General features: G+C 38.4%; 1 protein-coding gene across 6 annotated transcripts in view; it reads right to left on the bottom strand.

The window, feature by feature from the left end:
- The window catches only part of EIF2AK2 (eukaryotic translation initiation factor 2 alpha kinase 2), a 40,315-nt gene that overhangs the window by 9,064 nt on the left and 20,950 nt on the right, over window positions 1-10,301 (bottom strand). For 5 of the 6 annotated variants that reach the window (XM_022574072.3, XM_089923283.1, XM_022574074.3 and 2 more), the window contains 4 exons: window positions 9,544-9,724; window positions 6,005-6,133; window positions 1,165-1,269; window positions 16-69 (listed from right to left, as the gene is read on the bottom strand). In XM_022574072.3, the coding sequence (XP_022429780.1) occupies window positions 16-69; window positions 1,165-1,269; window positions 6,005-6,133; window positions 9,544-9,724 (469 nt within the window). The remainder of the gene's footprint in view (window positions 1-15; window positions 70-1,164; window positions 1,270-6,004; window positions 6,134-9,543; window positions 9,725-10,301) is intronic. The other variant, XM_022574075.3, reaches the window with a different exon arrangement.

Genomic DNA, 10,301 nt, shown 5'->3' with positions numbered 1-10,301 from the left:
TTTTTAAGTGCTTACTTCTTTGTTGTCAAATACATCTGAGAAGGTGCCATCCCTTAGATCTTCAAAAAGCTAAAAATTAAACATATATATTCATTAGGAAATTATTCACTTTGGAGAAAAAACAAACTTAGGAAGCACTAAAGCTGGGGATACCCTAAATCTGGGATGTTTCTAGATCTTTGGAAAATCTCTTTAGCCAAGAAGCAAGCAGGAATCCTCTCCTCCACCCACCCCATATTATAACCATCCTGAACATTACAGCATGTTGAAGTGTTAAGAGCATCACATGAATTATCTCCCTTCATCCTTTTTGGAACCCTATGCAATAGGTATTTTTATTATTCCTGTTTTACAGAGAAGAAGGCTGTCGAATCCAGGTGAGTCCCTTTTACTGAGCTTCAGACTAGGATATCCAGTTGCATGCAGGCTTCAGTGGCTCCCTGCTGCCTCCACAAGAAAGTCCATATTCTTGCCTCAATTTAGCCCCAATATATCTTTCCAGTACCATCAACCACTACTTCCTTGACTGATATACTCCAATAAAAATTACACCGGCAAAAAAAAAAAAAAAAAAAAAAAATTACACCGGCCAGCTATTCCCAAACACACTTTTCACATTCCTGTCTTCACATGGCCTTCTTTCCAATCTGGATTATTAGAAGTCAACCAGTCCTTCAGAGCTCAATTTAAATGTCTCCATGAAACCTAAATCCCTACAGCTGGCAAGACCTCCCTCCTAGCTGTTTCCATTAGACCTCATGCCTTCTCCTAAAACATTTACAGCATTGTCTTATGTTACCTTTCCTCCTAGAATATAAGCTCCTTGAGAACAAGGCTTATTTATTTTCATAATCCTTGGAGCACGTAGCACAGGGTCTTATGCAAAGCAGGCAATCAAAACAATTTTACAGAGTGACTCAATTAGGAAGAAACAGCTACAGTTTTATGAGATGTACACACCTTCCAAAGAAGACCAAAGTTTTTGATCTTTAACAAAAAATACTGGTGGCCCAAACATGAAAGGGATAAAAATTCATATTTCATTTTCAGTCAGCACTAATATGTTCCAGCCCATCCTCACGTGGAGGCAATAACTGTCTGCAACAGCACTTTGGACATGACGGCCAATATTTGTTGCTTAATTCTTTCTGTGAGATTATTTACCTTCACTGTTTCTGACACAGTGGAACATATGTGAAGAAGTTCTGCAAGAATTAGCCCCAGAGCAAAGATGTCCACTTCATTTCCATAGTCCTCCATACAAGAAATCTGAAGAAACCAAAGTATATTTACATTTGTGACTCATCTGATATAAACATCCATGCCTTCTAAAGCCAAAAAAGTTATCTGACCAAAATGTATCACACAAAAATGTATGTTTATTAGCAAGATGTGTGGAGTCTGACTGCCCAGGTTCAAACCTCTGTCACTAAATAGTTGAATCACCATCAATGTGGGAATAATCTCAACCATAAAATGGAGGTAACAATAGTTTTAACCTCATAGCTTAACTGCAGGGTTAGATGAGACGAGCAGGTGAAGCAGTTAAAATCGTGCCCAGTAAATCAGCTGTATGCAAATGTTCATAGCAGATTTATTCATAATATTCCACAACTGGAAGCAATCCAAATGTCCATCAACAGAAAAATGGATGAACAAATTGTGGTATATTCATACAACAGAATAGTATTCAGCCACAAAAAAGAATAATCTGCTGATATGAGCAACAACTAGAGGTTCTCCAACAGGCATTACTTGGAGTGAAATAATCAAATACAAAAGAGTACATACTATATGATTCCATTCTTATGAAGCTCAAGGACAGGGAAAACTAATCTATGGTGAAAGAAATCAGAGCACTGGTTGCCTCTGGGCAGTGGAGGGGAGTGACTGACTGGAAAGGGGTCTAGGGGAATACTCTAGGGTGAGGAAAATGTTCTACATTTTCATAGGCTTGTAGGTTTCACAGGTCTATGCCTTTGTCAAAACTAAAAAAAAAAAGTACATTTAAGATCTGTGCATTTTATGGTGTATAAATTATTCCTCAATAAAATGTGACAATATAGGATGCAGGAGATATTTTAGAGAGTGGGAGTTAAAAGGGAGCTGTTAGTCCCCTACTGTCTTCTACCTTCACACTTTGCAAAAAACTTATGTTTTTATGCTGAATGGTCCCCAAAGGAAGGGGTGTGTTCCTTCTTCATTCTAGACTCTCAAACCATCAGATGGCTCATTGTATTTTTTCTTAGATGACAAAATAGTAGGGGTATTTTGAAAGATATATTACCTTTCAGTAAAAAATCATCTTTAAAGGGCATTTATAAAAAAAAAAAATAGGACAAACAACCCCAAAAGATGAAAACAGACAGTAAGCAATCAACCAAAAAAACAAACAAAACAAAACAAAAAAGCCCCACCTACTAGAGTAATGAGTCTATATATAAACCAAACGTTCACGAATTGATAGCTGTACAACCATATTCATAGCAGCAATACAGCGATACTCAAAGTAGCTAAAAGGTAGAAGCAACCCTAATATCCATCGATGTGACAGATTAACATAATGTGATATATCCATACAATGGAATATTATTCAGCCTTAAAAGAAGGAAATTCTGACATATGCTACAACATAGATGAATCTTGAGGATATTATGACGAGTGAAAAAAGTTAGTCACAAAAGGACCAACACTGTGTGATTCCACTTATAAGAGGTCCTTAGAGTATCCAAATTCATAGAGAAAGTAGAATGGTGGTTGCCTGGGGCTGGGAAAGAGGGGAATGGAGAGCTATTCAATGGGTCCAGAGTTTCAGTTTGGCAAGATGAAAAGTTCTGTGGATGGATGGTGGTAACGGTGGCACAACAGTGTGAAGGTACTTAATGCCCCAGAACTGCACACTTAAAACTGGTAAAGATGGTAAATTTTATGTGTATTTTACCACAATTAAAAATAAATATATTTTAAAAATCAGCAGCCTCACTAATAACCAATAAGATACAAGGAATCCCATTTTAATAGCAAAACATGATACATATCCAGGGAAAAGCTTTAAAAATATGAACAATATTCATAAAGAAAAAACAAATTTTCATTGAATGTTTTCATTGAAGAAGAATATAAAAGTGGCCTTGAGGTAGAATATATTATTGCTCCCAACTGTGCACTGGCCTCCCAGAGAGAGCATGACACTTCCCCACCATGTGTTTGTCTTGAGCTGGCCAATTTGCTCTGGGCAATGACTTTCAGTGATGTATGCCACTGAGGAGCAGAATCTTAAAAGCCATCACAAGGTTCTGACACTGCTTTCTGCAGTGAGGACAGAAATACTCAGATAGGGTTCTTCCTTCAGCCTGGGTTCTAGAATGAAGGAGACACGTGGGGCAAAACTGGGCCAAGACTGCAGCCATCACACCACATGAGCAAGAAATAAACCTTTGGTGTTGTGTATGCCACTAGGAAATCAGTGTCATTTGTTACCATAGCATAGCCTGGCAAAAGCTGACTGAGGAGGATTTGAATAATTGGGAGAAATATACCAATTTCTTGGAGACTTCTTGGAGAAGAAGTCTCAAATATATAAAGATGTCAATTCTCCTCAATTGAATCCTTAAATATAATGCAATTGCTATCAAAACATCAACACCAGTTGTGGAACATGACAAACTGATTCTACAGTTTATTTGGAATAGTAAATGTGAACACTAAGAACATTTGTTTCTTCCAGTTTCATAGAGATATAATTGACCTACAGTACTGTATAAGCTTAAGGTAGAACATTTTTTAATTGAAGAATAATGTCCTGATATCTATCAGGACATTATATAATGCTATAATAATTCTATAATGCTAAAATATAAAACATTTTATAATGCTATAATAATTAAACAGGATGATATTAAAGAGGAAGAACATTAAATAAATCAACTGGACAGAATAGAGTCCAGAAACAGATCCATAAGTGTGTGGGAATTTCATATATGATAAAATAGCATATTTATATTGTGTTAAATATATATATATAAAATTTACCATTTTAACCATTTCCATTTGTACAATTTAGTGATTAAGTGCCTTCACAATGTTGCATAATCATCACCACTATCTATCTCCAGAAATTTTTTCATCACAAACAGAAAATGTACCCATTAAACAACAACTTCCCATTCCTCTCTCCCCTCAGCCCCTGGTAACCTCTGTTCTACTTTTTGTCTCTACAAATTTTCCTTAAAAGAATATTTTAGATCATTAACTATTTGATATATGGTGATGGGGCAGTTTCATACCCACATGGGGAAAATCAAGTTATACTCCTTCATATATACACAAAAATTAATTCAGCTAAAGTATCAATAAAAACACGAAATATTTTTACAGTCTTGTGGTAGGAAGGACCTCCAAAATAAAAATGATTAACCCAGAAGCCATAAAGAAAGTATTGAGGGGCTTCCCTGGTGGCGCAGTGGTTAAGAATCTGCCTGCCAATGTAGGGGACACAGGTTTGATCCCTGGTCCAGGAAGATTCCCACATGCCGCGGAGCAACTAAGCCCATGCACCACAACTACTGAGCCTGAGCTCTAGAGCCCGTGAGCCACAACTACAGAGCCCGTGTGTCACAACTACTGAATCCCACACACCTAGAGCCCATGCTCCGCAATGAGAAGCCACCGCGATGAGAAGCCCGTGCACCGCAACGAAGAGTAGCCCCTGCTCACCGCAACTAGAGAAAGCCCGCGTGCAGCAACGAAGACCCAACGCAGCCAAAAAAAAGAAAAAGATCAAGCTACACCTCATTCATCTCAGTGACCAAAACTGCAGTCTGATAATTCCATAGTCCGACTGACAGTGTGAGGGAGGAGGCAGCATTCTCGTACACATTAGTAGGAGAACATACTAGAGTCACTTTTTTTGAATGACAATTTCACAGCATGTATCAATTTTTTTTGAATTTTTGTATTTTATCTATTTTTTATACAGCAGGTTCTTATTAGTTATCTATTTTATACATATTAGTATATACACGTCAATCCCAATCTCCCAGTTCATCCCACCCCTGGCCACTTTCCCCCCTTGGTGTCCATATGTTTGTATGGACATTGGTGTCTCTATTTCTGCCCTATAAACCGGTTCATCTGTACCATTTTTCCAGGTTCCACATATATGCATTAATAGTATGTATCAACTTTGAACTGCACCTGTCATTCTAGTCAGCAATTTCAATTCAAAGAATCTATCATTGATTATCATCGAAATATTTGTTTTTAGACTCAAAGATAAGGAGGAAGACACGTTAACATGTCTATAAATGTAAAAAGTTGGAAACAATCTAAATAAATGCCCATCAATAAGGCAATAGTTAAATGCGTGCCGGTATATCTATACTTTGGCATACAATACACTTGTTAAAAATAATGTGTCAAGGGCTTCCCTGGTGGCGCAGTGGTTGAGAGTCTGCCTGCCAATGAAGGGGACACGGGTTCATGCCCCGGTCCGGGAAGATCCCACATGCCGCAGAGCGGCTGGGCCCGTGAGCCATGGCCGCTGAGCTTACATGTCCGGAGCCTGTGCTCCGCAACGGGAGAGGCCACAACAGTGAGAGGCCCACGTACCGCAAAAAAATAAAATAAAATAAAATAAAAAAATGTGTCAAATCTATTTGTACAGCTATGGAAAGATTATGATACACTGTTGAGTAAAAAAAAATTAAGTCACAAAATAACATTATAGTATCTTGTAAAATGTATTTATGTATGTTTTATGTAAAAAGTCTCTGTAAATATGTATTTTTATCTGTATATTTTTTATAACCCAAAGAAAATGATCTAAAAGGATAAACCACAAACTCTAGTGAGAAGAGTAGAAAGGAAGGGTAAGGAAAGCTTTCCATTTTTATTCTATTTACTTCTGTACTGTTTTAATTTTATGAGAGGTGCCTATTATTTTTATAGTTAAAAAAATGAAAGGGATAAAAATATATATCAACAGAAAGGAAGGGGACCTCACCTGTTCTGGGCTCATGTATCGCATAGTTCCCTGTTTACTTGTCCGTGCGTCATCATTTTTCAGGTATGTTACAAGTCCAAAGTCTCCAATCTTTATTTGGTTCATACCTACTAAAAATATATTACCTGGCTACAGAAAAAAAATTTTAACTTGTAAGTACCAATTTGATAAGACTTTTATCACACATCCAAATCATATTTAGTAACAGCTATTTTTATATTTACTTATAAGGCATTTACTCTTACATAGGTAAGCCCAAAACAGGAAATTTATTATTATCAGTCTTTAAAATGCTAGCTGAGGAAGTAAGGATTTTTTGGCTGAGAGCAGAGAAGGCTTGGGGCATAGCTGCCTTCAAATATCTTAAGATAAGTGGAAGGTGGATTCACTCTGCCTGGTCCCAGGGGACAGATCCAGGACTAGAGGATGAAAACAACCACAAGGTTTGCCTTAATATATCCTGATATACTAATCGTGTGGTCCAAAGAAAGGGAGTTAGAGAGTTCCCCATCCTACGAAGTATTCAAGACAGGGCTGGACGCCCACTTGGTGGAAACGTTGCAAATATGAGTCCAGGATTTGATGGGGATTGAAGTAGACACCCTTAAGATCCTTTCTAATTTTGAGATTCTCAGAATGAGTCCATTCCCAATAATGCTGCAGAATATCATATGCAGAATTTCCCCGGGAGCCTTCCTTTACGTCTATTTCTCCAGGCGTCTGACAACTTCTTCACAAACGTAGCCCATCTTTTTTTTTTTTTTTTAATATCTTTGAATTGATACAGCCACTATGGAGAACAGTATGCAGGCTCGCCCTCTATCTTTGAAGGCATATCAAGTTAACTGGAAGCTGATGACTAGCACTGAAATACTTTTTTTTCCACGTAATTCTTTAAGCAGATTGAAAAAAAAAAAAGGAATGGAAGAACCGAATGACAATTCCACAACTTTGTAGAAGGTATTGACCAATATTCTAAAGACCATGAAAACATGAAGGTTGTTGATGAGGAAATTAATATTTTGCCATTCTTGAGAAAGCTACTTTCAATGCAGTGTTGGGCTATCCACACACACACACAGACTCAAGGAGACAACACTTAGGAGAGGGCCTAGTAAAGAAACTGAAAGAGAAGAGACCATAAGCCCAAGTAGGTTGAAAGAGCAGCTTCGAAGAACCAGCCTGAAAAAGCCCATGCAGAAATCAGCAGTTAGATTAGAACAATTAATGGTTAGATTGGAACCTACCACCAGTAACACGGATGGAAACCTGTAGACGTGTGGGGATGTAGAGAGAAAATGTGCCTCTGCTGTATTCAAGTTACAGTGTAGGAAGATGTTGGGTTTGCAAGTACAACTGCTGGTCCCACACAAGGCTACAGCCTGGCTCTGAGAAATAGGAGGTTGCATTTACGAAACTGTCTAAATATATAAGCTGGATGGGACTGTCTAATAAAAATATTAGATTGCTTGTTTATAGTTCATTAAAAAGAAAAAAACATGATCATATTTTGTCTAATCAGTTATGGTATGACTAGGCAAAATGTCGGATGGTAGAACATAAAAAAGGGTGCGAAAAAAAAGGGTGCCAACTGGGAATTCCCTGGTGGTTCAGTGGTTATGACTCTGAGCTTCCACTGCAGGGGGCCCAGTTTAGATCCCTCGTCGGGGAACTAAGATCCCACAAGCCGCAAGGTGTGGCCAAAAAAAAAAAAAAGAGGAGCAAACTTTATCCAGGAGGTACAGGAATAAGGGCTGAGGCTGACCGAGGGGCCTGGGCCGATTGGGGGACTGAACTCCTCAGGCCCTAAGCCCTCACTCCACAAACCTCTGTGTCCATCACCAGTATTTTTGGTCTGGTTCTTAAGGTAAATGCTGGTCGACTTTATAGAATAGGGGCTTTCTTGGGTAAAGACCGTTCTCTGGCAAAGCCACCAGGAGCAGGTATTTTGCAAAGCATCACAAAATAAGGTGCACACCTTTGTTCATATCTTCTCTCAGATATGAGAAAACAGTAACTGTAGCAGTGAAGCTAGGAAGTTGCAGAAGATGAAAGAAGGCTCAGTAGTATTAAAGTTTGACCTTTGAGCACCTGCCGACATAGAGCAAACATTCTCTGCAGACACAAGAAAAGATCACTCCCCGACACGGAGCACAAGCAGTGCCGAATACAGGAGGGAACTGGCAGACCAGGTGGTGGGAGAAGGGAGCACCGATCAGAATTTCACTAACTCATCCTGACAAGGGTCTGGGAGGTAACACTCAAACTGCTGAGTAGAGGAAATGACTGTGTAAGTAGATAATTTATTTGCAAATGATTGTATAAATAGATAATTGTGTTTAATTTCTTATTTAACTCTACGATTTATTTCGAAGTGTAGGTATAGCCATTCTAAATGTAACCTTTTGAACAGAGTCATTATATCATTCCAACTTCAAAGAACACCTTCAGATACTGTTAAAAAAAGATACTGGAACAAGGTAGACTCCTACTTGAAGGCATCAGACATCCAGCCCCTGGGCAGACCAAGGATGCAATACCTCGTAAGGGCCATCTTTTTCTACCGAGGCCAAACAAACAACTATGTACATGGTTGCTTATTTTTCTCAAGGAACTTTTTGCTTTGTTTCTCATTCCCGGCTGTTTTAGACAGGTGGGGTAAGCAGAGAGTCAAGGTCCACATAGACAAGGTGCTTCTGTCTGATCCAGAGTGACTGGGAAAGGCTCATAAAGGAACTGGGACCAAAGGGGACAGGCAGATAGTGTCCAATGCAAGAACATGAGCAAAGATTCGGTGACAGGATTCAGCATGGCCAGTCTGTGATAAGCGTAGGCAAATCACAGGGAGTATGGAGGAAAGACTGAAAGCTCTTCTGTCTCTCTTCTTTCACTTTTGAGGAGGAAATGGGAAAACTGCTCAACTAGACCATAAAAGAAGCTAGGAAGCCCGAAGAAAATGAAAATACAAAGATATGCTACATGTTCCAAGGTTTGGGTTACTGCAATTTTCCAATCATGGGGCACAGATGTCTAACCAAATGCCAAGGAAATTCTAGACTCTGGACCTAGTGGCTGTGACTGCCCTCAAGAGTAATGACTGAAAGGTTAAGAGAACCATGTTCCCAAAGCCAGTTACCAGAGTCCCTTCTGCCTCTCAGACAAGCCTGAGAAGCAGTAGAGGCAGGGACAGAGCAGCCAGCTGGCTGTGCCAGCCACAATAATTATTTGCACAAGTGTTCAGTATACTAAAGCTCTTAGTGTTTACAACTGGGGTGTGACTCTCAGCCAGGATGACAAATAGAACCAGAAGTGAATGAGCTTCTTCCTGTGGAGCTCAGTGTCTCCATAAGTTTACAGCCCTGGAGACCTTCTGCGTGGTGCTATAGATTGGTATTTGGGGCAAGTGCTAGATCCATTCTAACTTTAGAGGATCAGAGATGCTATTTCCTCATGACTGTCAATCGATTCTAAAACTAAAGAAGATAGACTTTTAAATTAACTAATTTATCATTTCCTAACAAAGTACTTTTTCCACTTACCTTAAGGTCTCTATGAATTAACTGTTTTGAATGTATGTAATGCACTCCTTCTGTTATTTGTTCAAAGAATACCAAAGCCAAACATTTGTCTTGTTTCTTGCCTCTTCTACTGTCAATCCATCGCTCCAATGTCCCTTTATCACAGTATTCCATTTGGATGAAAAGGCACCTAGTCTTTGATCTGGGTATAAAACTCACAGTATGTTAGAAGTAGCAATACAAATAAATTTATTAAAAAATACACTTAAAATTCCATTAAAAATTGCACCTTCTTAAAAATGCCAAAATATGTCTCAAAACAAACCTAAATATAACAAATTTGAATCAAAACATAATAACCCAGTCTTTATTTAAATCATAAATTCCCAGGTATCCAAAGCTTTGTTTAGCTAAGTTATAAAGTAGCAGCCTGCCCATTCTTTTTTGCTGAAGGTCCTTGATTATCTTTGCTAATAGATAGGAATAGAAGCATAAATACAATGGAATTGCAGAAAACCAAATTTCATTAATATATACAGTAATTTTGAAACATTTTAATTCACCATTGCTCTACTGAGCATCTATTTTGTGAAAGGCACAGAAGAGGCATCTAAAGATAAGAAAGTGAGTTAGACACTATCCTTGCTGTCATGAGGATTATAGTTTAATAGGACAGAGATAAAGGAAAAACAAACCTAAAATAATAGTACATAGACAAGAATTCTAATAAAAGTGCCAACAAATTGCTATGAGGTATAGCAGGGAGGACTGATTTTGCT

Source organism: Delphinapterus leucas, chromosome 13 (genome assembly GCF_059928025.1).
Source record: "Delphinapterus leucas isolate spDelLeu-1000000601 "Yukka" chromosome 13, BTC_Dleu_Yukka2, whole genome shotgun sequence".
NCBI classification, from domain to species: Eukaryota; Metazoa; Chordata; class Mammalia; order Artiodactyla; family Monodontidae; genus Delphinapterus; species Delphinapterus leucas.
Note: the sequence above shows the minus strand (reverse complement) of the source record. Positions and strands in the feature narration are given on the sequence as shown.